This window comes from Leopardus geoffroyi, chromosome C1 (genome assembly GCF_018350155.1).
Source record: "Leopardus geoffroyi isolate Oge1 chromosome C1, O.geoffroyi_Oge1_pat1.0, whole genome shotgun sequence".
Lineage (NCBI taxonomy): Eukaryota > Metazoa > Chordata > Mammalia > Carnivora > Felidae > Leopardus > Leopardus geoffroyi.
Window position 1 is genome coordinate 14,514,926 of NC_059328.1, and position 26,429 is coordinate 14,541,354.

The 26,429-nt window shown below is 44.9% G+C and overlaps 1 protein-coding gene across 3 annotated transcripts; it reads left to right on the forward strand.

The window, feature by feature from the left end:
• The first annotated feature begins 433 nt into the window (after positions 1 to 433).
• OTUD3 (OTU deubiquitinase 3) lies at positions 434 to 24,772 on the forward strand. 3 transcript variants are annotated; one of them, XM_045475898.1, is made up of 9 exons: positions 434 to 791; positions 8,906 to 9,054; positions 13,353 to 13,465; positions 17,421 to 17,543; positions 20,988 to 21,119; positions 21,583 to 21,679; positions 23,137 to 23,321; positions 24,095 to 24,216; positions 24,336 to 24,451. In XM_045475898.1, exons 1-8 carry the CDS (start codon positions 571 to 573, stop codon positions 24,185 to 24,187), a joined length of 1,113 nt encoding a protein of 370 aa, XP_045331854.1. In that variant the 5' UTR covers positions 434 to 570; the 3' UTR covers positions 24,188 to 24,216; positions 24,336 to 24,451. The 3 variants fall into 3 exon arrangements, with proteins under 3 accessions (XP_045331854.1, XP_045331853.1, XP_045331855.1); XM_045475897.1 differs by lacking the exon at positions 24,095 to 24,216 and having other exon boundaries at positions 436 to 791; positions 24,336 to 24,772; XM_045475899.1 differs by lacking the exons at positions 434 to 791; positions 24,095 to 24,216 and adding an exon at positions 8,164 to 8,683 and having other exon boundaries at positions 24,336 to 24,772.
• The last annotated feature ends 1,657 nt before the right edge of the window (positions 24,773 to 26,429 follow it).

Here is a 26,429-nt window from a genome sequence, read left to right on the forward strand (position 1 = left end):
AGGATCAAATAAAGTGTATGCGCTTTGGAACAGGGCAAAGCTCTGCTCCTTGCCGTGTGATCGTGTTGAAAATACCCTCGCAGGCCCAGTTTCCTGTAGTATGGGGATACTTAAACAAGACTGAGCCACGTGAATGCGCCTACTCCAACTGTGGGCTCATACGTAGCGTTAAATTTTTAATTTCCTTTCTCTCCTCACTTTTGCCGCTGCCCTCATCTCCCACTTTTCAACCCTCCCTTTGTCTCCCTTAACCTTTCCTGGCTTCGTTCTCCCGGGCCAGCCGCTCCTCAGTCAGCACCACCCACCACCAGGGGGAAGAGCGGAGCCAATAAAGATGGGTGCCCCTCTAGCTCTCCGAGGCGAGCTCTCTATGGTGCCGCGCGCGGGGTGGGGTGGTGTGGGCGGGGTTGCGTCACGTGACCCGGGGGCCCGGGGCCCGCGCAGGCGCGGTGGCCGCGTCGCCGTCGCCGGGCTCCGTCGCCGCGTCGTCTCGCTGCCTTGACACCTGAGACGGCCGCCCGGCGGTCCTGCGGCTTTCCGTCTTGCCGCTGCGGGCCACGAACCGCGGCCATGTCCCGAAAGCAGGCGGCGAAGGGCCGACCGGGCAGCGGCAGCCGGAAAGCCGAGGCTGAGCGCAAGCGGGACGAGCGGGCGGCGCGCCGGGCCCTGGCCAAAGAGCGGCGGAACCGGCCGGAGTCCGGCGGCGGCGGCGGCTGCGAGGAGGAGTTCGTCAGCTTCGCCAACCAGCTGCAGGCCCTGGGGCTGAAGCTGCGGGAGGTGCCGGGGGACGGGTGAGGCGGGCCCGGGAGCGCGGGAGGCGGCGCCGGGGGACGCGCCGGGCATGGCGACCGTCGCCCGCTCTCGTCCAGTCATTCATTCAGGCGGCGCGGGCGCCAACGCTTCCCAGTGCGGGGGGTCCGGTGGCGGCCGCGCGGCGAGGCCCCTCCCGTCGGGACGCTCGAGTAATCCCCCAGTTGCCCTAAGGGTGGCAGAGGCCACGAGGAAACTGTGAAGTGGTCCTAAGAGACAGCACTGGGGCAGGTGTCCTTTAGATCGGTGCCCGGGAAGGCCTCTGAGAGGTGACATTTAAGCTGAGACCTGGAAGAATGAGATGGAGCCCGTCCCTCGAGGAGCAGGACAGCACGTAGGGCCGTCAGAAAGATGCTGAGACACGGAGAAAGAGGCGAAGCCCCACGTGGTATAACGCTTTGCCCCTTTCGATTCTTACTGTGCGGTGTTGCCCTCCTTTTACACTCGGGAAATTAGGTCTGTGAGGGCCTGCTGTTTACTGAGCAGAAGGTAACTTCTCTAATTCTTACTTCCACGGGCCTCACTTTCTCCTCTGATGCTTACCCCAGCTTGGGGGCTTAGACCGGAATCTAAGGCCAGCTTTTTTAGGGAACACAGGCTAAATAAGTGGGGTGGGAGGGAGAAAATGGGGAAAGGGAAGGGGCTATGGATCCAGGAGCATGGATGGCAGAAGGAAAAAGGTAGGGGAGGGGGGGAGGAGAACAGCTAGCATCCTCATTGCAGGGGTAGGTGAGAGGGAGTCTGGTTACCGGGATGTGTCACTCTGGAAGATACAGTATTAATAACAGCCTAGCTGTTCTTGTCCTTCCCATCATTTGAGGGCTCAGAGAGGGCAGAGGGAGGAATAAGATGGAATTAAAGGCTGTGTAGAAGTGCCTGACTTGTTAAGCATGGGAACGAGGGAAGAGAGTGTTTTTTTGGATTTCACATTACATTGTGGCTCGTTAATCAAGACTATGAATCGACCCTAATTTATGTATCCCACCTTTCCTACATGTGCTCAATGCTTAGACACTTGGCTTTAGACCTTGGTTGCGTTTTACTCACCACCACCTAGCATAGTGCCAGGTACATAGAGGGCACTCAGTGCAGTTCTGTCGTATGAATGAATGATAAAAATACCACGGAGGCCCACTAGACCCTCAGCTGGGCCTCTCACAAGGACATGTCCCCCCTCCCTCCCTTCCTTCCTTCCACCCTCCGTTCACCTGTCCCTTCCTAACTTCCAGAGCAGGGGAGAGGGGCAGAGGGAGGGAGGGAGGCAGGGAGGGAGGGAAGGAGAGAGAGAGAGGGAGGGAGAGAGAAAGAATCTTAAGCAGGTTTCACATTCAGCATGGAGCCGGACGGAGGGCTCGATCCCATGACTCTAGGATCATGACCTGAGCTGAAAAATCAAGAGTCGGATGCTCGCTGACTGAGCCAGCCAAGTGTCCCTCAAAGGAACATTTTCTCAGGGGAGTCACTACAATTAAAGTCTTGCTTTGCTGTGTCTTGCTTTTAGTTTAGTACCTTGATTTCACCGAATACCGTTTATTAACTCTCTGGGCCTTACTTATCCTAATCCAACTCACAAGCACAAGACACTGCTGTATAAACCAGATGCCAGGAGACTACTTTACACTGGGATTGGGGTGGGACTGTTCCTTGCGTGGAACTGCATTGTTGGTGTCTGTTATAGTGGACATATTCTCAGTGTCAGGGTGTCCAGGGCACCGAAGTACTCAACACAAGGTTGCTTATGAGTAGAAATTGCAGCACAGGGAATTGTAAAATCTCGAGGGAGCTTTCATAATGCCATGGGAAACTTTGGGGGTATCACCTCTACTCTGCCCCCCCCCCACGAGAACGTACTTCTTTACTTAATTCAGCAAATGTTGGTTGAACAAGGTGCTGGGAATCCATTGCTGACTAAAATACTGAAGGAGTTCACAGCCTGGTAAGAGATAAACGTATTAGTGGGCTCAAACATTTTGGTCTAGGGATCCCTTTACACTCTTCAAAATTACCCAGAACTCCAAAGAGCTTTGTTTATGGGTCATAACTGTCAACATTTACTGTATTTGAAAGTAAAATGAAAATTAGAAACAAGAATACACAAACACATTCCCTTAACTGTCAGAGTGATAACCTCATGTATCAGGGAGCCTCTGGAAATCTTCACTGTACAGTTGTGAGAGAATGAGAAGAAAAAGATAAGTCACACCCTAGTTTTGAACTCAAGAATACCTTGAAGGGGTCTCAGAGATACGCGCACCCCCACCCCCCCCAAACTGGGCCAGACTTTGAGAATGGATAATATAAATCAAGTCCAGTTTGGTATATTTTAAAAATTTTTTTTAACGTTTACTTATTATCAAGAGACAGAACGTGAACAGGGGAAGGGCAGAGAGAAGGAGACACAGAATCTGAAGCTGGTTCCAGGCTCTGAGCTGTCAGCACAGAGCCCCGCGCGGGGCTTGAACCCACAAACCGTGAGATCATGACCTGAGCCGAAGTCGGACGCTTAGCCGCCTGAGCCCCCCAGGCGCCCCAGTTTGATATATTTTTAACAGTGACTGATCATAGTACCATTGAGCAGGAAGTGGCCAGCACTCCCTGAAGGGATCAGGAAGGCCTTTTCATTCATTCAGCAAATGTTTATTGCAACTTACACTGTGCTAGATGCCTCTCCGAGGAGGTCCTACTCAGACTGGGTCATGAAGGACCAGTAGGAATGTGCCCAGAGAACACTTCAGGCTGAAGAGTAATGTATGTAAAGGTATAGGAGCACGTTATTTTTGAGACATACAAAGTTGTTTAGGATGACAGTGAGTATCAGGTTACAAGGTAGAACAGTGGCAGCGAGACTGCAGAGGCCGGCTTGCCGGGAATGTTCGTGTCTCTCCCTTCCGAGGCCCCTGTTCTTGAGACAATGTGAGATAAGATGATAATGATAATTCCCTCTGTGTGAGTTCCAGGAAGCTCCCCGCTTTCTGTTCACAAATTCTTCCCCTGGGTACCATGAGACGGACTGTGGTCGGCCCTCTGGTATTGTGACGCTTTTGGAGATGGTGATGACAGCCTTTATCACCGTGCAATGGGTGGCGTTCCCTGTGTGTGGGATGGGTTAGTAGGCATCAATAGAGTCTGTATTCATATTCATGGGATACTCTTGGTGAAACAGAATAAAGTTATGGTAATATTAAAAAGTCAACAGCCTCCACTCTTCCATTCTAGTCCGATTCCAATATTGAGTAGCCTGACATAGCGTCTAGCTATGGAGGCATAATCGTTGTAGGCAGTATGGTACTTACAGCATCCTCGAACCTCTGAGTGCTTGGGGACAAATTAGCCGGTGTCCTTTAATGTAGCCTTTACGTGGGTTGAGTCAATTTAGCAGAGTAATCACAGAGCTATTTATAGGGTTTTGTAATGCATCATGGGCCGCCTTCATGTTTGTCATGTTGTATGGACCCACATAAATTAGGTTGTTTCAAAACAAGAAAGAAATATTTTAACCTTGGTGTTGTCCTTAAAAACATGATTGGCTCTAGTGTGAAAAGAATCTCTAATTGGATTAGGCAGTACAGTAGCATCTCTCTGAACTGTATCCACTTGCATCTACTAAATGTTGCCCTAAATTACATTACTAATTACTAGTGTTCTAAAATTAAAACATGGAAGAATCACTAATTTTAGCCATTTATCTCTGTCCTAAACAAGTTATTTTATTTTTTTTACTTACAAAAATTTTTTTTAATGTTTATTTATTTTTGAGAGAGAGAGAGGGAGAGAGAGAGAGACACAGAGGGTGAGCATGGGAGGGCTAGAGAGAGAGGGAGACACAGAATCCGAAGCAGGCTCCAGGCTCCGAGCTGTCAGCACAGAGCCCGACGCGGGGCTCGAACTCATGTGCTGTGAGATCATGACCTGAGCCGAAGTTGGACACTTCACCAGCTCAGCCACTCAGGCGCCCCACAAGTTATTTTATTTTTCTAATTTTTATTTTGTTTTTATAATCCTAGGATTTTAGTGATGGAAGGATCTTCACACATCATCTTGTGTAATTATCCATTGGTACCTGCATCCCCTGCACAGCAGCTCTGTGTCTAGCTCAGTGCTTTTCAGCTGTGGTGGCACAATAGAATCACTTCGGGAACTTTGGAAAAAATACAGTGTCTGAGCTCTCCTAGATCAGCTATTAAAGAATTTCAGGCACTGGGGCCTGGTTATTGGTAACCTTTAACATGTCCATAGGTGATTCTGATGTGCAGCCGTAATTGCAAACCACTGATTTGGAGTCTAGATTCTAGGCTAGTGTTTCTCAAACTTTAGAATGCAACAGAATCATTTGGGGGAGCTAAATTGGTAGATTGCCCCAGAATGTCTGACTCAGTAGGCCTGGGGTGAGGCCTGAGAATTTTCACTGCAAATAAGTTTTTAAGTAGTCAGAGATAACACTTTTGAGAATCAGTGATCTAGACCGGTGCTTGTCCAATAGAAATAAAACAAGCCACTATGTAATTCAAAAATTTTCCATTAGCCGTGTTAAAAAAAGTAAAAAGAAATAGGTGAAACTAATTTTCATATATATATTTAAGCCACTATTTGCTCAAATATTATAATCCATCAACGTGTAATCACTATAAATATTTTAAATGAGATATTTTATGTCTTTAAAATACTATTAAAAAATCCAGTGTCTTAACAACACATCTCAGTTTCGATTAACCACATTTCAAGTACTCAGTGGTTACACGTGGCTATTGGCTATGTTTTGTACAGCACATAAATGTAGGCAATTCCTGAGGATTGCCAACAGATAAAAGTTTACAAGATCTTTGGTTTATAGTCTGTTTCCATAGAGCTAAAACAGAGTTTCCTCTCATTTGCCCCAATCTGTGTCTTTGGAACTCCCATGTTTTAGTTTTAGTCTTACTGTACAGAGACAGCATCCCTTTCATCATGACACATAGTTGGAGGTGGCTCTCATGTCCCCCTGAGCCTTCTTTAGGCTAAACATCACTAGTTGTTTATGCTTTTCATATTATGAATGAAGTTTAAAGCCACTTCTCATCCGAACATGTCTCTCTTAAAATGTGGTAACGACAAATCATGTGTAGTACGCTGGCAGTAGTCTGACCTCAAAGAAGACTACAAAACCTGCCCCTCCACCCGACTCTGCCCTCTGTGAACATTTACTACTCTTATTGCAGCCTAGAAGGCCATTGTAGTTCTTTCGATGGCCAGAGACACAGAAACGATGTTGTCTCCTACTCAACTACTGAGCTCAACTACTGAACCCAGAACTCTTCCATGCTACTGAATGTAATTGCTTATTTTTGGGAGCTCAAATGCAAGGCTTTCCATGTATCCTGATAGTGCAGTGCTTCTCAAGCAGAGATGGTTTCAATGCCCCCCGGGGACATTTGGCAATGTCTGGAGACAGTTCCGGTTGTCACAAGTGACAGGGAGGGAGGCGGTGGTGGTGCTACTGGGATCGAGTGGGTAGAGGCGAAGGATGCTCCTAAACACCCTACAGCATACAGGACGACCCCCCACAACACAGAAGGGTCCCAAAGGTCAGTAGTGTGGGGTGGAGAAGCCCTGCTGGAGGGTAACGGGGGAGGGTGTGGGCTCAGGAAGCAGTGGGGATCTTCTCGAGGGCCTTCGGGTTCTGGTCGCACTGTTCTTATGGCTATCATGAGTGCCCTTGCTGGGCCCCCGAGGGTACCTACTACACTCACGATATAGCGTTTGCTCACTTTTCCCATGTCACCAGAAAAGGAAGTGATTTGTCTACCTTGATTTTTCCTTTCGACTATTTATTTGTAGTCAATTCAAGTGAATATAGAAAAAAAAATACAGAAATACATTTAACAGGTACTGCTAATTCCACTATCTAGGGATAACCACAGCTAACATTTTGGTGCCTGGGTTTGAATCCTGGGTCTGCCATTTACTGGTTTTGTGACCATGGATAAGTTACCCTAGAGGGATAGTATCAGTACCCATCCCATAGAGTTGTGAAGACCAACCACATCGAATGCACGTGCTGTTTAGAACAGTCCCTGGCACATTGTAAGAGCACTTTAAAAGATGGTTTCAGGTGTTCTTCTTTGTATACATTTGTGTGTATTTCTGTGTCTGTCTATATAGTGTGTAGATGAACTTGGTCAAGCTCATGCAGTGTGCCTAAGCCTATTTTTTTGGCTTATATGGAGAACACTTGCCCGTATTACTGAAAGTTCTTAGAAAGCCTGTTACTTTCTGTAGAATACCATGAACTTAATGTAAAATAACTAAATACGTAATTTGGTGCTGAATCACACCTCTTAAACTAGATTCAAGAATAGACTGACTAGAGGTGGCAGGTAGTAATGGTTTAAAGAAGTTTGAGAAACACTTAAAATTGAGAACGTTTCATCCATTACCTTACTTTATTTTCCTGTGGGTGAAAATATCTTAGCAACAGACACTTCAGGGTAGTGTATAGAAATGGCTGTATTCCAGTCTGTTCTAGAATCTTGCCCCAAATTGACGCAGAGTTTCTTGGTTTCCAGTTTATGGAATCTGCATTCTTTACATTCTCTTCTTCCCCTTTGCAAATATATATATATATATATACACACACACACACACACACACACACACACATATGTGTGTGTGTATATATATACACACATACATATATACACATATATACGTGTGTGTATATATATACACTATATATATACACACACGTATATATATACACGTGTGTATATATATATGTATACATATGTATATATATACATATACGTGTATGTATATACATATATACGTATGTATACGTATATATGTATAAAGATCCTTATACGTTTGAAGAAATTCCTGCCTTCTCTATAGCTTTCCGTTGAAAATTCACTTTTCTGAATTGAAAACAAAAAACCTCTTTCTCCTACACATTTAGGTCTGAAGTTCTAAAGTGATGAGTTTCTATTTTGTGATTAGACTATCCTAGATTTTCATTTGGAAGAATAAACAGTTCGGTGCGAGACTGGGCAACAGTTTGGCTTCTGAGTGGCTTATTTCCTTAGTTTTAAGGATACTAGATTGTGGTTCTCTCACTTCAGTTTCTGTGTATCTGGGCTCTGTGTTTTGTGATACAGTTTGGAACTTTAGAAGCCTTTGAGGGGTTTCCAAGTAAAGATAGCTCTTAAAGTTTATTACCAGCATCTTAATTAAAAAAAAATTTTTTTAATGTTTTCATTTATTTTTGAGACAGAGAGAGACAGAGCATGAGCAGGGGAGGGGCAGAGAGAGAGGGAGACATGGAATCGGAAGCAAGCTGCAGGCTCCGAGCTGTCAGCACAGAGCCCGATGCGGGGCTCGAACTCACGGACCGTGAGATCATGACCTGAGCTGAATTTGGGCACTTAACTGATGGCGCCACCCAGGCGCCCCCCAGCATCTTAATTTTAGAAGCAAACAGTGTGTTTTAAAGTTTCCATTTGGCGGGAATAGCATTATGGCTCCCTGGATGGCAGGAGAGGAGCCAGGGAGGGGAGTATCGTTGCATAGCACAGCTGTGTGTTGTCCTCATTTTCTCCACTGTGTTTGTAGCACTCAGACAGGATGTAGAGTTCAATTGCTTGTATTGGGAACTTGACAGATTGCTATCTTTTGGGTACTCTTTGTTAGATGAATGATTAGTTAGCCTGGAGCTTGTTTCAGAAAAGAAGCACTAGATACAATTTCTTATTTTGGAAGGGGCTCTAGGAATCCCAGTCCTTGGGTGTGGAATGGTCTGTAATGTCTGGACCCTGCCTTGAGGCGGGTAGCGTATCACCACCTCCAGGTGTTGAAGCAGCTGAGGCCCCAGGAGTCGAATGTCTCCTGAGTCAGCCAGCTGGTAAGTGGGGAATGAGGTCCCAGTTTGTTGCCTCTCAAGAAGGTAGTGTGGTTGAATGCCTGCCCTAGTGCTCTCCACACAGCCTTTGGGAAGAATCCTGCACTGTCAGAGTTGAGGCTTTATCTCTGTGTGAAGGCTTTCCGTGGATGGCCTAGCCATCTGAGTGTCAGATGAACTTAGTTCATTTTTAAAAGGTCTTGACCGACATTTTTGTTTTGATAGCAATTGCCTGTTCAGAGCACTTGGCGATCAATTGGAGGGACACTCCCGAAATCATCTCAGGCACCGACAAGAGACCGTGGACTACATGATAAAGCAGCGGGAAGATTTTGAACCCTTTGTAGAAGATGACATTCCTTTTGAGAAACATGGTAGGTTCACCGTGGGACGCTGGATCCTCCAGGAGTAATGCATTGGGTAGTTAAATGCATCAGCGTTCCCCGCCCTCCCAGCCAGGGGTTTGATGACATAAAATATGGCATTCATTTATGCAACAAGTATTTATTTGTTTGCTCTGTAATAGGCAGCATGCTAGGCAGTTGGGAACTAGTAGGTTTAGGCGTATGTACCTTTAATAAAAATGATGATGTTAATTAACCTGAAAAGTTGTTTATGACTTCTTATTCATTGGGGGGTAAAAGCAGACTATAAAATATATGTAGACTGATCTTAGTTTTAAAAGGTATACACACTAGGAAACACACTAGGAAAAGTGGACAGATACTAACATTTTATGGTTGTTGGTGCTTGGCTTCACTTATTTTCCACTCACTTTCAACAGCTTCTATAAAGGAAAGGTAATAGTAATACCTAACTTACAGGGTTTTTGTAAAGCTTAAATTAGATAATACAGTTAAAATAAGTTCTTAATAAATGTCAGCCATCTGGGGACGGTGGGACTAGGACTATTTTAAATGATCTTCTGCATGTTTTTCTGATTTTTTAAAAATGACCGTGTATTGCTTTTATAATCAGAAAAAGCAATACTCATTTTAATTTCTCATCAAAAACCCAGACACAACCACTCTTCTTTGAGGCAAGTGAGTTAGTGATTTAAATTAGTTTCTTAATATGCTCAAATCTAGTAGGAAAGTACATATGAGCTTTTAAACTTTAAGGATCTACTAAACTAGGTGTTGATATATTTAGTGTTTTACAGCTAACATTTTCATCACGTGGTCAGAGTCTTATCTGTCCCGTAGGAGGAGACAGAATCGTTCTGTGTTTTAGGGAGCTAAGTCTGGAAACCGTGTCAAGAATGGATGGAAAGAGACTGAGAAGAAGGATGAGTTGGAAGGCTCTCCGCATTGGCCCAATGAAAGCATAAGAGGGTCTCCACCAAGGCAGCTACTGGGGATAATGAGTAGGGTCCAGACCGAGACCCGGTTTGGCAGTGTGGCTGACAGGTCTCATCGGAGGTGGGGAGGAGGGGAGAAGGAGGAGACCAAGGTGATTCTGAAGTTTCTGCTTGGGGAATGGCTAAGTAGCTGGAGGCTTAGCCAGATAGAAGACAGCAGAAGGAAGACCTTTGGGAGGGAAACTATCCATGACCCCAAAGCCTTTCTCATTCCTCACGAGCAAAGGGCTCATTCACTAGGTACCAGCAACAAAAGAGACACAGCAGCAGACTCCCCCTCCCCTCCTGCCCCCGCCCTTACCCCCATGAGTAGTTCGTACTCATGAGTAGTTTGACCGAGTTCTGACAGTTCCGCTCCCTGGCTCACCTTTGGGCCTAGCCGGTACCAGTTTACCAGACGGTCACCTGTTTGCAAGTGTGGGTTTGTGGGGCAAGGTTTGTAGTTGAGCGTTATATAAAATGACTTGTGTCATTAGTCCGATTAAAATCATTTTGGATGAAGAGAGTTTTTAGTTGGTGACTTGAAATTCCACTCTGAATACCTTCAGCAAAGGTCACGTGGTAGTTTGGGGGGTGTGGCAGGACAAGGAACTCAAACCCATCAGTTGCCAGTGTGACAGTGACTACAGATGTCCAATGGGAAGGTGTGTTTTTGAAATGCCACTGTGTTTGCCTGATGGTTGGTCGGTGCTCTGGAAGGATCTGACATCACAGGAGTTGAGAGGTGGCTCTGATTGCCACAGCAGAGAATGGAAACCGAGAAGTCTGCACTTGGCATTTACATGTCGGTTGGAGACTATACTTACTGTTACGTGTTTTTAATGCCTGTCTACCGTTTTATACTGTGAGATTCTTGAGGGACAGGGACTGTGTCTGTCCCCCACTTGGTAGGCACTCAGAAGATCTTTGTTAAGTGAATAAGTGAATGGTACACTTAACTCTTTAGGGCTTGGTTACCCTTGCCTGTGGCTGTATTTTTTAGGACTATTCCTTTCCTTCAGACTCTGGCTTCTCCAACTGTACAGAGACCTCCTCTCCCTCTCTCTTCATACCCCGTCATCCATTAGTACCTCACTGTTTTTTCTTTCACTACTTCAACCTCGTAAAATCAAGCCTCTGTGGCCATTTGCCTAGATTTCTTCAATACTTTTTGGACTGGTTTCATTGCCTCTTGACCCTTTGAGTTTGTTTTCCACATTGCAGCCAGAGTGGTCATCTGAATGTACTTATTTATTTATTTATTTATTTATATGAAATTTATTGTCAAGTTGGTTTCCATACAACACCCAGTGCTCCTCCCAGCAGGTGCCCTCCTCAGTACCCATCACCCACCCTCCCCTCCCTCCCACTCCCCATCAACCCTCAGTCTGTTCTCAGTTTTTAAGAGTCCCTTATGGTTTGCCTCCCTCCCTCTCTTTTTTTTTTCCCTTCCCCTCCCCCATGGTCTTCTGTCAAGTTTCTCAGGATCCACATAAGAATGAAAACATATGGTATCTGCCTTTCTCTGCAGGACTTATTTCATTTAGCATAACACTCTCCAGTTCCATCCACGTTGCGACAAATGGCCAGATTTCATTCTTTCTCATTGCCAAGTAGTATTCCATCGTGTATATAAACCGCAATTTCTTTATCCATTCGTCAGTTGATGGACATTTAGGCTCTTTCCAGAATTTGGCTATTGTTGAAAGTGCTGCTATAAACACTGGGGTCCAGGTGCCCCTATGCATCAGCACTCCCGTATCCCTGGGGTAAATGCCCAGCAGTGCTATTGCTGGGTCATAGGGTAGATCTATTGACATCTTTCCCCTAGCTTAAACCTGGGGGCAGCTCCCCACTGACCGAAGGATGAAGTCCAGACTCTTCAGCTCTTCTTGTTTCTCTACCCTCGTCCCTTGCTGTTGCCACTGTGTCTTCTGCTTCCCCCACCCCTCTGTCCCCCTGCCACTCAGCAGTGTGAGTTCCTGCCATACCGTAAAGCATGCAAGCTCATTCTCTGTCTCTGTCTCCGTCTCCGTCTCTCTCGCTCTGCCTGGAACATGATCCCTTCCCCTTCTGTCTCCTGCTTGCCGTTTGGAAATCACTGCGGTCGTGTCAGCTGAGAAGCTTATCTGATACCCTTACCTCCCCCTCCCACTACCAGACGGGCTTGAGGTCCCCATCTGGAGTTAGCCAAGCGGCGGGGTTTGAGGGCACGGTCTTCCACAAGATACCAACTGAAAATCTGGGGTTTCCAAAAACCACCCGGAGGTTCGATGGTTTGTTAGAAAGACTCAGAGAACTCAGTGAAGGTGATTGTACTCACAGTTATAGCTTATTACGGGGAAAGGATACAGATGAAAATTAGCCAAGGGGTAGAGTCTGGGAAGGTTAGACAGTCACAGAATATTTATTGTCAACCAGGGAACTCACACGAATTTCCGTGGTTGGAGTATTGGGGCTTCATTATGTAGATATTATTGATTGATTGCCCGAGAATCCAGCTTCCAGTCCCTCCGGTCTTCCTAATACCACACGGCCAGAGAGGCCCATCATGTGTCACCTCATGAGCGCAAACTGTCAAGTGTGGCTAAGGGACCCATCCTCCTTGCGCTTGGGACATTTCAAGGGCTTAGAGGTTTATTACCCAGTTGCCAGGGACAAAGGCCAGATCTCTCCGGTAAGGCCAAATTCTTTACCACACATCCCTTTCCGGCGGCACTTACACAGTAGTGCCTGTCTGCTTATTTGACTCCCCGCTGGCTGTAGACTCCTTGAGCTCAGACCGTGACAGGCTGCGTCATGGGGTGGCCACGAGCCAGGTCTTGGAGTCAGACTGCCTGGGATGAAATCTCAGCTCTGCCATGTCCTGGCTCTGTGACCTTGCGCACAGTTATAAACTTCTCTGAGCCTTGGTTTCCTTATCTGTAAGATGATGGATAATCTCTTTCAGAGAGTTTTGAGTAATAATCCAGAGGCGAGTGGAGGAGACGTGCTTACTACGTAATAAGCACTCATCAACGCAGATTTAAGATTACTCTGGTTCTCGTTGCATTTCCGGTGTCTTTCAGAGCTAGGGATATAGGAGGCATTCCATAAGCATTTAATGGAGGAAGGAAGGAATCCGTTCTTTATGAATGACTGGTTCTCTCCCGAGTAGCACTCGATGTACTCCTGTCCGACCGGCTGAGGTCCTAGATTCTGACAAAGCTGATGGACTTCTCAAATGTATACTGTGTCTTTTACCATTTGGAACTGAATAAATAGCGAAGCATGTTTGCATTTGGATCTTTCCGTTATAAAGGCTTCATTTTTCTTTCTTCTGTTTCTTTGCAGTGGCCAGTTTGGCAAAGCCTGGCACATTTGCTGGCAATGACGCGATTGTGGCCTTTGCAAGAAATCATCAGTTGAATGTGGTGATTCACCAGCTTAATGCCCCTTTGTGGCAGGTGGGTCACCTACTGAGGGATTTATCTTAAGCTCTTATTTATAAATTCGCTTTGGGGAGTGTCCTGCGATGGTGCAGCAGGGTCACTTGGACCGCAGGCTTAACCAAGATGGAAAGCTCCCAGGGGCTTGGACTTAAACCCCGGGCCATGTACAAATGGAGTCCGAAGTATAATTCAGGGACCTTTAAAATATCATTCAGCAAGGTGATGGGGATGATGCACCTGTTGTGATGAGCACCAGCTGTCGCACGTAAGTGTCGGATCGCTAAGTTGTACGCGTGAAACTAATATTACGCTGTATGTTAACCAACTGGAATTTGAATTAAAACTAAAAGAAATAACCATACATGTGTGTGTGTGTGTGAGAGAGAGAGAGAGAGAGAGAGAGAGGGAGATACATATATATAATTCAGCGGTCAGTTAACTGGGTAGTTTGAGGGTAGAGAGCCTAATGTGGAAATACTTTAGATGACTTTGTTAAAAATATTAGAGGGGAGGTTGAGAGGATTAGTGCAGACACGTTCTGGTTTGGAGTATGCGTATTCCACGTGTATGTTTTGTTTTTTAGGTGGAGGGAAACACAAACCAGATGTACTCAATAAGCCTTGCTAACAGAGTTCTGAACAACAGAATTTATTTCATGGCTTAGGACGTCAACCTCTGTTTCCGTGCTCTGCTCAGGCATGCGTAACGGTTTTCGTAGTTTTTCGACGGCAGAGAAGATTTTGTGACAAATGTTCAAGATGGCCTCCCCACCCCTGTTGTGAAGTACCTGTCCATTCAACTGTTTTCACTTGTCTTTACCTTTGGTATCCTAAGTTAACCTCACCTCCGCCAAACGGTCCATCGGACCACGCATTCAAGTCTGGAAGGTCACAGGCCCGGGGGAAAGGGTCTCCAGGCCACCACCCTCTTGTGCTTGCCCCTCGCATTCAGGCTGCTCCTTTCACTTTGCGGCTCAGCTCCTAAAGACGGTGCCTAGGACTCCTGTCAGTCCTCCTTCCCGCCACTCCCCCATTTCTAACCGTTCCTTTTTTAATTAGCCGAAACATGTTAATCATAGAAAACGGTGACATTTCAGAAAAGCCCGTCAGGCAAAAATCACCCAGAGTCACGTTATCCAGAGAGAATCGTGATTACTGTTAATATGTTAGGCGTTCACATAAACTCTGAAAAACAGCTGAAAACATTCATACTCAACCGACAAGAGACGTGTCACCGTGGTTTTAAACACATTTTAAGCACCTCTGTTAAAAAAAAAATTACAGAAAGAAAGCACCTCTGCACATGTAGTCATGTCCATATGCACGTTTACACAGTCACGTATCGCTGTATGTTATTCGTCTCGTAAAGGCAATGGTGACTTTTTTTCTCATTTTCTTCCATAGACCACCTGCACGCATATATTCCTCTGAAAGTGCTTGTTTCTAGCCTCTGCTCGTTAAAAATACAGTTTATAGAGATACAATATATAGGTAGCAGAATTCACCCTTCTCTACTGTGTACTTCAGGTGTTTTGAGAGACACAGGTCCCACTGTGAACATATGGTGGGACATTTCCGCCAGCCTAAGAAGTCTCCTTATGCCCCTTTGCGGTCACCCGTTCCCTCTCCCCATTCCTCATGCCACTAATCTACGTCTTGTAGTTTTGCCTTTCCGGAATGTCGTACAAATGGAAGCAGATAGTCTTTTGTGTCTGTCGTAATATTCTTTAAAGAAATTATGTTACAACAAAGTAAATTAGACACTCCGTGGATTGGTGCAGGGTGCAGTGAGCAGGAGGAAGCCGGTGACTGCAGGTGTCGTTTTTGGGGGGCGGTGTTGTAAGATGTACCGACCCCAGGGAACGCGCTCATATTTTGTGAGCCTCTCTCTTTCTAGGGAGGGTCTTTGAGCCAAGAATACTGGTTATGGCCTTTGTTGTCCCAAGTTTTGGTCATGAAAGTTTTACTGTTCAGCAGAAGTCACTGAAATCATTTGAATATTTGAAATATTTGAATAATGACCCTATTCTTGGAGAAAAATATTCTGTGCCAACTTGGGAACCACACAGCCTGCCTTTCCCTCCATTGATAACTATTTTTTAAAGTTTTTAAATTAGGTGCTTGTAGAAGATAATTCTGCATAGTTAAAATTTTATTTCCAAATACATTTCTGTAGTGTTCTTTCTCATGGATTGCTAAACATTGAAAGTATATATATATATTTTTTGGGGGGGGTGGGAAGAGTGTGTGTGTGTGAGCAGGGGAGGGCCAGAGGGGAGGGAAAGAGAATCTTAGGCAGGCTGCAGGTTCCACGCTCAGCACGGAGCCCGATGTGGGGCTCGAACTCATGAACCGTGAGGCCACGACCTGAGCTGAAATCAGGAGTCGGATGCTTGGGGCGCCTGGGTGGCTCAGCAGGTTGCGTGTCCGACTCCCCGATTTCAGCTGAGGTCGTGACCTCATAGTTCGTGAGTTCGAACCCCACATGCTACTGGTGTCAGCGGTCAGCCCAGAGCCCACTTCGTATCTGTCCCCCTCACCCTCTGCCCCTTCCCCACTTGTGCTCTCTATCCCCAAAAATAAAACATCAAAAAAAAAAAAAAAAAAAAGTCAGACGCTTAACCAACTGAGCCACCCAGGCGCCCCGAAATATATTTTTAAAATAAGTATATTTGCCGTATGATGGAACTCTGTGCTGGATCTCCCCCATCTTCCGCCTCCCCAGTGAGGCATCTTATACCATTTAAGAATTGAAACTGCGTTGGTTGCTACTGTCTTGGGTAGGAGCTCTGGCGTCAATAACAAGTAGGCTCGCACTCACACCATGGAGGTGCTGAAGCTTGCGTGTTTTCCTGGTGTCCAAAGGAGCTTAGGCTTCTGTGAACCATAGAGGCATGTGTAGCATAGAAAGTGATACATAAATGTAACATAGTATCTTACTACCTGTGACTTCCAGCAAAAACAAGGAGGTGCTGATGTTTTGGAGTTTTAACAAAGAAACGGTTACTGGGCTCTTTAGGGGCGGGATTCCGAAAAACTTCAGAGTTTCGGTGGAGGTGGTGGTTTTCTGGGGGGCATACCGGGGCTGGACCGTCACCCCATTCTTGTCCGGCTGTGCTCCATGGGAACATTCACAAAAGACTGCCTTGGGAGTAATGCCTTCGGGGCTGGACTACATACAATTTTGTTTCAAAATTGATTTGAGTGGGAGATTTTGGAGTTTGTTCTTGTTAATGTTTCTTCCTATGTGGTTGATGGAAGATGCTATTTTTGCTTGAATGATGGGTAGAGGTACTGTGAAGCCAATAAAACCTAAATGTCTGGTCCCTCATTTTTATGGTCCCCTTTCAAGGTCTTGGGAGGAGTTGTAGCAATTTAATATTTGTAATTTTGTATTCTTTTTCTCAGAGCCCCAAGTTGTTTGAGCTTCAAGCTCAACAAATCTGCATCCTGGAACAACCCTTCCATCCTGGAAGGGGCCTGTGCATTTGAGGGGCTGATGGGTGCCCACCCCCACCCCCCAAACTTGAGCTTATTTAATTTCATTGTAAATTTGCCCCTGACTTTTGATTATGTGTTTTCCTATGGATGTATTTCTGTGTAGTTAACCATTAAGCACATGGAAGCATACTTACACGGCCACATGGGTAGGAGAAAAGAGAATTCAGAAATTGCCTAAGCATTTTTTTTTTTTTTTTTTAGAGAAGGTCTTTATTTTTTCCCCACACATTAAATCAGAGGCTCAAAACACAGGGCCCACAGTCCAGCTGTGTAGCACCAAATCTCTTGTTGCAGTCAGATACCTGTTCTTCCAGTCCAGCCCTCTGGCACATCCCGGGCATACCCTGAATTCGTGTCTGCATAGAGCCTGTTGGCTAGCCTTCCTAGACAATCCAAGTGGCGTTTCTCTCCCCCAGTAGACACCTTCCCCATCCTCGCTGGCATCCCTGTCCCCTTTCTTTTGCCTGCAGATTCGTGGCACCGAGAAGAGCAGCGTGCGGGAGTTACACATCGCGTATCGGTGCGGAGAGCACTATGACAGCGTTCGGAGGCTCAATGACAACTCGGAAGCACCTGCCCATCTCCAGACTGATGTGAGTGAGGCCTCCGTGTTCTTTTGTGATAAAAAGTGCACAGGGTCAACCACACTGGCACAATTTTTGTTACTGTTCTGGTGTTTTAGATATAGCTGTGTTTCCTTTCCCACTCTGTTCAATTAACCTGATTTCATGAGGCTCTTCTCACATTATTACATGCTTTCTTTGTAATTTTAAAAAATAAAGTGAAATCGCTCTTCCAGTGTTGTTCCCCTGCCTGAACGCAACCCGCGTTATCCGTAGGTCATAAAATCTCCTGGAGATATTTTCCCCATGAAGCAAACGTGTGCGTGCACGTGCACGTATTTGGCTTTTGCGGTCTTTCCACGCACTCTGCCCCCGATTGTAAGCATCCTACACATACTGTTGTGCGCCGTGCTTTTCAAATGGAAGGTATCTTGGAGTCTCACTCACCGCAGTGCATAAGGAGCTTGCTAAACCGTGTTCAGTGGCCACACGGCATTCTGCTGCGTGGAGGCACTGTCACGTGTTTGACCAGTCCCTTTGGCGGACTTTTAGGCGGTTTTCACACTTCCGCTTTTAGAAGGAACATGTGGTGCCTTATATATACGTCTTTTCACGCTTGTACGAGTGCGTGTGTGGGATAAATTCCTAGAAGGTCCTCACTGCATCAGAGGACGTGTGTATTTATAATTGTGACAGGTATTGTGCAGGCTTTACCAGTTTGCACTCCCACTCTCCGCGTGCGCCTCTCCCTGCGTCTTCGCCAGCACAGCGTATCACATTTGCGAACCTCTGTCAGTTCCGTGGAAAGGATTTTTTTCCTAACAGTTTTAACTTGTGCTTCTCTTATTAGTGAGTTTATCCATCTTTCCCTGGGTTTGCAACCTATTTGTATTTCCTTTTTTTCGTGAACTGTATTCATTTTCTTTGCCCACTTTTTTCCCTATTCAGGTTTTTTGTTTTTGTTTTTTTTTTTTTAGTGATTTTTAGGAGCCTTTATAAATTAGGGAAATTTATGCCACTGTCTGTGGCATGAGTTGCCAGTATTTTTTCACAGTCTGTCATTTGTCTTTTTATTCTTTCCCCACTGGTCTTTGCAGTGATGAAGTTTTAGATTTTTATGAGGTTAAATTAATCAAGGTTTTTGTTTCTGTTTTTTTTTTTTTTTTTTTTTTTTTTTACATGTCTTCTGGGTTTAGGGGTCATGATTAGGAATGTCTTTCCTACTCCGAGGTTAAAGAGAATTTTCCCATAGTTTATTTTAGTACTTTTGTGGTTTCATTTTTTCAAAAAAAAAAATTACACCTTGTCTCTCTTTGGAATTTATATTCATATAAATGTGTGAAGGTAGGGATCCAACTTTATGTTTTCCCTTGTGGTTACCTAATTGTACTCCAACCATTTATTATGTATCTTTTCCCCACTGACTTAAAGCGCCCCTTTTCTCATCTATCAAATTCTCTGTTTCTGGGTGTAGATTCTGTTCCACTGGTTTCTTTGTTCATGTGTGTGTTGTTTTGATTAAGAGTATATTTTAAAATCTGGTGGAATTTTTCACTTATTTTCTTTCTTTATAATTTCTGCATATTCTTGTTTTTTGTTTTATATATGAGTATTAGAATAAGGTTGTCATATTAAAAAGAAGTCCTGTTGCCTTTATTTTTATTGGGCTCTCATTAACAGATTAACTTCAGGAAAAATTGGCATCTTCGTGGTGTTGAGTCATTCTGGCCAAGAACCTAATAAGCTTTTTTTTTTTTTTTTAATGTTTATTTCTTTTTGAGAGAGAGACAGAATGCGAGCGGGTTGGGGCAGAGAGAGAGGGAGGCACAGAATCTGAAGCAGGCTCCAGGCTCTGAGCTGTCAGCACAGAGCCTGACACAGTACTCAAACCCAGATGAGCCTCAAATTCATGACCTAAGCCAAAGTTGGATGCCACACTGACTAAACCACCCAAGCGCCCCTCTCTGATTCTTTCTTTTTTAAATGATGGCCATCCTACTAGGTGTGCAGTGCTATCTCATGGTTTTGATTTGCATTTCTCTAATGACCAATGATGTTGAACATCTTTTCATGTGTTTGTTGACCATCCATATGTCTTTGGAGAAATGTCTGTTCAGGTCCTTTGCCCATGCTTTAATTGTGATGTTTGTGTTTTTGTTGTTGAATTATAGGAGTTCTTTATATATTCTGGATACTAGATTCTTATAAATCTATGATTTGCCAAAATTCTTTCTGTCTGTGGTAGTTTTTGGTCGATTCTTTTCTTTTATATATATATTTTAGGTATAGAATTATATTATCTGCAAATAGGAATAATCTTTCTTATTTCTTTTCAGTTTTATACTTCTATTTTTTGGGGGTGGGGGGGGGGACTAATTGCATCTGCTCTTACTTCCAAAATATTGTTAAATAATAGCGGTAGTGAAATCTTTGTGTTCTTTACTTTAATGGAAATTAAGCATCATTGTATGGATTTACCATGGTTATTTAATTATACCTACACCGTGAAGCCCTCAGGTTGTTTCTGGTTATTCGCTGTTCGTAGCACTGTGGTGAGCACTCTTACATAAATCCTTAAATCCTTACTACAGTTGACATTATTTGACATTATTTCCTTTGGATAAATTTCAAAGACGATACACATCGCCAAGTTGTTTGGGTATAATTTTATAATTTTATAGTAGATCACTTTTTATTGTGAGGAATGTACTGCACACTGCGAGATTCTCCTACTTTTCCGTGCAAACAAGTAGAAATTTGTCCTTCCCTATTTCCCATCTCTCTGTGTTAATAGGAAGCAAAGGAAGAAGGTGATCGGGCAGCCACAGAGGAATGATTTTAGCTTTTCTGAAATAAGCTTAGGTCATAAAAGCCTCGTGGATACCGAGTGAACTGCTCTCTGTGTCTTTAGAAGTTGGATCGGCAGGTTCCCTGGAGTGGGCTGGTGTGCACGTGGTGTAGGTGAGGTTGGATGAGTTGTGCTCACCTGTGACTGTGGCTGGGACAGGAACTTCACACCAACGCTTGCTGGTGATCAGATGGGGCCTAGGGACACAGATGAGAGATGTATGTCTGTTTCTTCCAGACAACTTGTCCTGCTGCAGAGGCTCATCGGGTGAACTTCTGTCACTAGGCTCCCGGCTCTGGAAGTGGACGGACACAAATGTGTGCTGTTCGAGCCGGCAGTCCTTACCAGAATGTTGGTATCCAGAAACTACGTAGGAGCTCTAATGCCATTCGTACTGAACCCCTAATCTTGGGCCTTTCTTTTTCATACTTCTCTTGTGGTCTGGAATCTCAGTGTCTGGCTGAAATTGAGCCTCGTCACTGCTATTCCCCTAAGATTGTTCCTGGGATCTTTTCCTCATAAATATTTAATAGGATGATTTTGAGATTAGAGTGTCTTCCTGTGTTGAAGATTCTGAATGTAATTTGCTAGTGTTCCATGATCGTTACTCTTTGCATTTCCTTTAGTTTCAGATGCTCCATCAAGATGAATCGGATAAAAGGGAAAAGATGAAGACGAAGGGAGGTGACCTCGACGATGACCTGAGAGATGAAGTAGAAGATGCCGTCCAGAAAGTCTGCACCGCAACTGGGTGTTCAGTCAGTGTCTTTGTCCTGCAGTAATGGCGGCTAAACACGCACTGCTGGGCCTGGTTCACCTGCCAGTCTCGTAGAGCCAGCCTAGCGTGCCGACACCTGAGGGGCCAAAATAGGTTCATGACCTGTAGGTTCATGGCCTGATTAGGTTCAGTGCCAAGAGCTGTTTATTCATTTTTCTCTTGTTTGCTACACTTTACCCAGTAATACTGCTCAAAATCCTAAGAAGTATGTGGATTTTTTTTTCCTCTGACCAGTGTTTATGCTAGTAAAAGTGCAGTTCTCTAAAGGAATTCATTTATATTAAAGGGTTATTTCTGGTGGCCAGCTTTGTTGAAAATTAAGACCTTTTTTAAATGGAAAAGGTCTTCAGACCATGCCTCAGGTCTCACCATTACGTCATTTTGTGTATGCAGTTGGTGGAAGGACGTGCCCAGTCCTAAGTGTTCCTTTGTTTCTTGGATAGGATTTTAACCTGATAGTCCAGAACCTGGAAGCTGAAAATTATAATATTGAATCTGCAATAATTGCCATGCTTCAGATGAACCAGGGGAAAAGAAATAGTAAGTCCATGATTGATATTCATAAGCTTTCAAGCTGATTACATTGGTGATTTTCCAAACATTTAATTTTAATCAAGTCACAGGTGGTAATTATACTGTCATTTGTTCATTCACCAGCAGTTGTTTATTGAGCACTTTCTACACGTGGGCACGATTTACTAGGTCCTAGCCCTGCATCAGGGAGAAGGTAATCTGGGGTCGAGGTGGGGATGGGGGTGAGAAGTAAGTAAACTGATATAATAAACGGATTGGAGTGGTGTGGGTGCAGGGTCCCAGGGGAATGCGTGAAAAGGCCACTTAACCCCGTCGTGGCGGGATGCACAGGGTCAGGAAGACTTTGTTCTTTTCGAAAGAATCCCTTATGAAACCAAAATGATAACCGAAATAGAATGGAAAGAAAAATCAGTTACTTTTCTGATGGAAATACTTAGATTACTACCATCTATCAACTGGTGATAAATCAGAATTTTTTTTTTTTTTACTTGAACTGGGTTTAATTCTGTGACTCAGAAGAAGGAAGAAAGGATGTGGAGTCTCACTGTTTCTTCACATTAATTACTTAAAATGATTTCAATGCATATTGCCAGATACGTGCCAGATACTGTTCCTGGCAGTACAGCCGTCTGTGTGATTGAACATTTTATCATCCACTTTGTATATTTGCTGTGCTTTCTTAGAAAGCTGTAAGTAACTTGGTCCTTGTGATGTTACGACAGTTGTGTGTGGTGCCTGTGCGTGTAGTGTGGTGTGTGCTTGACATGTGTGGCTGAGACCAAGGAATTAAAGTTTGAACTTTATATAACTTTAATTAATTGTAATTGAATTTTATTTTTTTTAAGTGTTTTAAAATTTTTATTTTATTTATTTTGATATAGAGAGACTGACAGAGAGAGTGAGCAGGGGAGGGGCAGGGGCGGAGAGAGAGAATCCCAAGCAGGCTCCATGCACTAGCACGGAGTCCTTACGTGGGGTTCGAACCCACAAACTGTGAGATCATGACCTGAGCAGAAACCAAGAGTCCGATGCTTAACCAACTGAGCCCCCCAGGCACCCCTAATTAATTTTAATTTAAATGGCTGCAAGTGGCTGGTGGTCGCTGTATGGGACAGCACAGGTTTAGAGCCTGTTTCCTTTCTGGTTTTTGGGTGCAAATGAAAGCTTTCCCCCTAAAAACACATGTTTAACACATGTTAAAAAGTGACTTAATCTAGTAAAACACTGTGCAGGTGGGAAGCCAATGATAAGGCTGGTCAGCAGGTTATTTTTAAATTTATCTTCCAAATATTACCAATTGTTTCCCCCCCTGTATTCCCCATTGTACTGATATTAGAATTTTGCTTCAAGGAAACTTGCTCTCCACACGCAGGTAATTTTGGAGTCATTTAACAGTGTACGTTGTTACGCGTTGTGTAACGATCTCAGGTTTGTGATTTTAATAAAAGGTCTTTCTTTGGAAGATGCAGAGGAGAACCTAGAGTCCGGCGGCCGCGTGCCCAAGCCATGCGACCCTTTATGGGAGGAGGGTGGCAGTGGCACGAGAATCTTTGGAAATCAGGGCTTGACTGAAGGCAGGACTGAAAACAGTAAGGAGCGGGCCAGCCCGAGTGAAGACAACAAAGCAAATAAAAACCAACTCCCTAAGGTATGAAAAACGGGGCTGCATGGGCAGAGGGTGGGCTGCTGTCGTGCAGGGGCAGGGGCAGGAGCCCGGAGCTCATTTTAGTGTTTTCTTTTGATTTTTAAAAAGTAGTCATTGCAGAAAACAGGGGTGGGAGCATAAGGGTATATCAAGAAGCAGAACGAGGACCTTGCTTGTCCGGTTTGGTATGTGTGGGGATTAGAGGTATACCCTGAAATCCTACTGTGTGTGTGCACCTACAGCCCTACAGCCTGCCTTCCCTGCACAGTGTCACTGTGTGCCTGCGTGCTTCCGTGGTAACCCACGTTGTAAGATTCCCTTAAATGCTGTCATCGTTAGTGGAAAACTCTGTGTATGAATCTTTGTATTTTGCATTACTATTCGTGTGTGTGTGTGTGTGTGTGTGTGTGTGTGTGTGTGTGTGTAGAGTCCCAGAAGAGGAATGGACAGGTTAAAGGGTATGGATATTTGAATCTTTGTAAGGCTTTTTGATGAATTGTCAAATGCTTCCCAAAAGGGTGGTACATCCCCCTCCTGCAAGTAGTATATGGCACCATTCTTTTTACTGAATTTGGAATTTATTTTAAAAACTTCCACCAAGCAGTTCCGAGCTCAGAACGCAACATAATGTAAAAAGCCACAGGCAGAGGTAAAGATGCACTAAGCTTCTGAGGATTTTGTGAGGATTCCCTGGGGCATTAAATTATGCAGAGAAAGGTGTCTGATGGCATGTCTGAGCGTCAGCTCGTGCAAGGACCAGGGTTACTGTTTCTTAGGTCACTGTGAATTGGATGAGGAGGAGAATGGAATTGATTTCATTTGCCAGCTCAGCGAGGGGACAGAAACTTCAATGGAAATTTGAGCAGTGATGGGAAATACATCAGTTCTGGTCTGATCGGTGGGTTTTCTGTGTTCTTGCTGAGAGGCGGTGTGTGCCCCCTCTCTCTGTCAGTGAGCCCCGTGTCTGCCTTCGGCAGGGGGTCGCCGTGCGGGCAGCTCACCTGCCTTCTCTTTCAGGTCACCAACAAACAGAGGAGGGAGCAGCAGCGCCTGGAGAAGAAGAAACGACAGGAGGAGAGGCACCGTCACAAAGCCCTAGAGAGCAGGAGCGGCCACAGGGACAGCAACCGGAGTGAAGCAGATGCCAACACGCAGGTCACCTTGGTGAAAACCTTTGCCGCTCTCAACATCTGACTCCCCGCCCCTCGGGGAGATGTGAGAAGCGAGCGGAAGGTGGAGTGCCGTGTACCGGGCTTTCCGAGCAAGGCCCACCTCTCACAAAATGAAACACAACCCACAGAGCTCTCACACGAGCTCACGCACTGACTTAGTTTCCTTCAAGCTGCCTCTTTTTTGCGCAGACTTTTGTTAGTGATGTGTTTTATTTTATGGAAGTTCAGCGAAGCCATTCGTGTTCTGTGATTAAAATACCGAGTTCTAGGGTTGGATAGTTAGTCCAGGAAAAACCTTTTAAGTGTGGTTTCATTTGCCCCCAAAATCAGAGTTCAGTGACCCTGGGATTTTTCCTTAACACTGGGGTGAGGTTTGCTGTAATTGTTCATGAAGTAGTTTAGATTAATTGCTAGAAATTCAGAATGACAAGTTTCCTTCGTGTCTCTTTCATTTTCAAGCAGATATTCACGTACGGGGTAGTTTATAAACGGTCTCCAACTCAGGAACACGTTTAGATTTAATTTTCTACTAATCCAAGTTAATCAGAAATTAATTCAGGAAGTATTTTCCCAAAGTAATAGGACATGAGAGGGGCTGCAGCCTGTAGTCAGGGTGGAAATTAAACAGCTGCTCCTTCCTGATTCTGATGTTTTTTCAGATGGGATGCGGGTGCTGTGAGTTTGTTTGCACTCAAGCCATATGATAAATATGCCCGACTGTTAATTAGGCCTGGACCTTGCTGGAAAAGCGATGACGTTGTTGAGGTTTTGGTACGTGTTGTGTGACAATCAGAAGGTGGCAAGTCACTGCTTATGATGTAATTCTGAGATTCTGATGGTCGGGATGGCAGAGGCCGTTGTTGTAAAGGGAAAAAAATCAAGAGATTCCTGAGTCTTTGTTTTTCTTTTCTTTTCAACGTTTTTATTTATTTTTGGGACAGAGAGAGACAGAGCATGAACGGGGGAGGGGCAGAAAGAGAGGGAGACACAGAATCAGAAGCAGGCTCCAGGCTCTGAGCCATCAGCCCAGAGCCTGACGCGGGGCTCGAACTCACGGACCGCGAGATCGTGACCTGGCTGAAGTCGGACGCTTAACCGACTGCGCCACCCAGGCGCCCCAAGAGATTCCTGAGTCTTAAGGAAGGGTCTAAAGAGTTCCTTGGTTTTGTAGGGGCAGGAGGTCTGGAAGAATAACTGAGGTTTTTCAGGTTCACATTTTAAGTGATGTATTTTCTTCCTTGCTATGCTAGACTTGGATGCCTTCAGAGAAGTCGTTTGACCTGTTGTTCAGTTTTCTCAATACTGTGAAAATGGACTCTCACGAGATGCTGTATCTTCCTTTCCATTCAAGCCCTGTTTGGGATTTTGATGTTGGGAAAGCTCTCCAGCGCTCTAGTAATTGTCAGTGACCTAGGTTCGCCCAACAGGGCAGAGGCCATTGAATGACTCCACACACAGTTCTGATGTGGAGAGAGGTCATTCCTAAAACTGGTAGATGGATGTGAACTCTCAAACCGTAATGTCTGAAGTGGCTGGTCGTGGACAGTCCTTGCCTTTTAGCGACCCGGCATTTGGACGAATAAAATCTGCTGAATCAAAAGGTAAATGAGTTACTTTTCCGCTCAGATTTCAAAATTATGTAAGTTCCAGGGAGAAGGGAAAACCATAAAAATGTTTTGGCCGTACAGATGTATCATCGTCTGGGCTGGCCCTGGATTCATTGAATCGTCTTTATCAGCAGGTGATTTGTTTCCTTCGGTTGTAAGGATGTGTTTTAATTTTTTGTTTGTTTGGTGACTTTCTGTAGTTGGAACATCCATCAGTAGTTTCCTGGAATCGCTCTCAGGACATTGCCGTTTGGGCTACTTCCTGGTACGGTGCATTGTAGTATTTAGCAAATTTAGAAATGGGTGCAGCATTTTTTTCTTTGCACGTTGCA

What these genes read in the sequence shown, in the direction of transcription:
- OTUD3 (XM_045475897.1), top strand. Translation starts at nt 571, where the DNA reads ATGTCCCGAAAGCAGGCGGCGAAGGGCCGACCGGGCAGCGGCAGCCGG. An exon ending in CTGCCCATCTCCAGACTGAT is followed by an intron (nt 17,544 to 20,987) that starts GTGAGTGAGGCC and finishes CATTTCCTTTAG; the next exon opens with TTTCAGATGCTCCATCAAGA. An exon ending in ATAAAAACCAACTCCCTAAG is followed by an intron (nt 23,322 to 24,335) that starts GTATGAAAAACG and finishes CTTCTCTTTCAG; the next exon opens with GTCACCAACAAACAGAGGAG.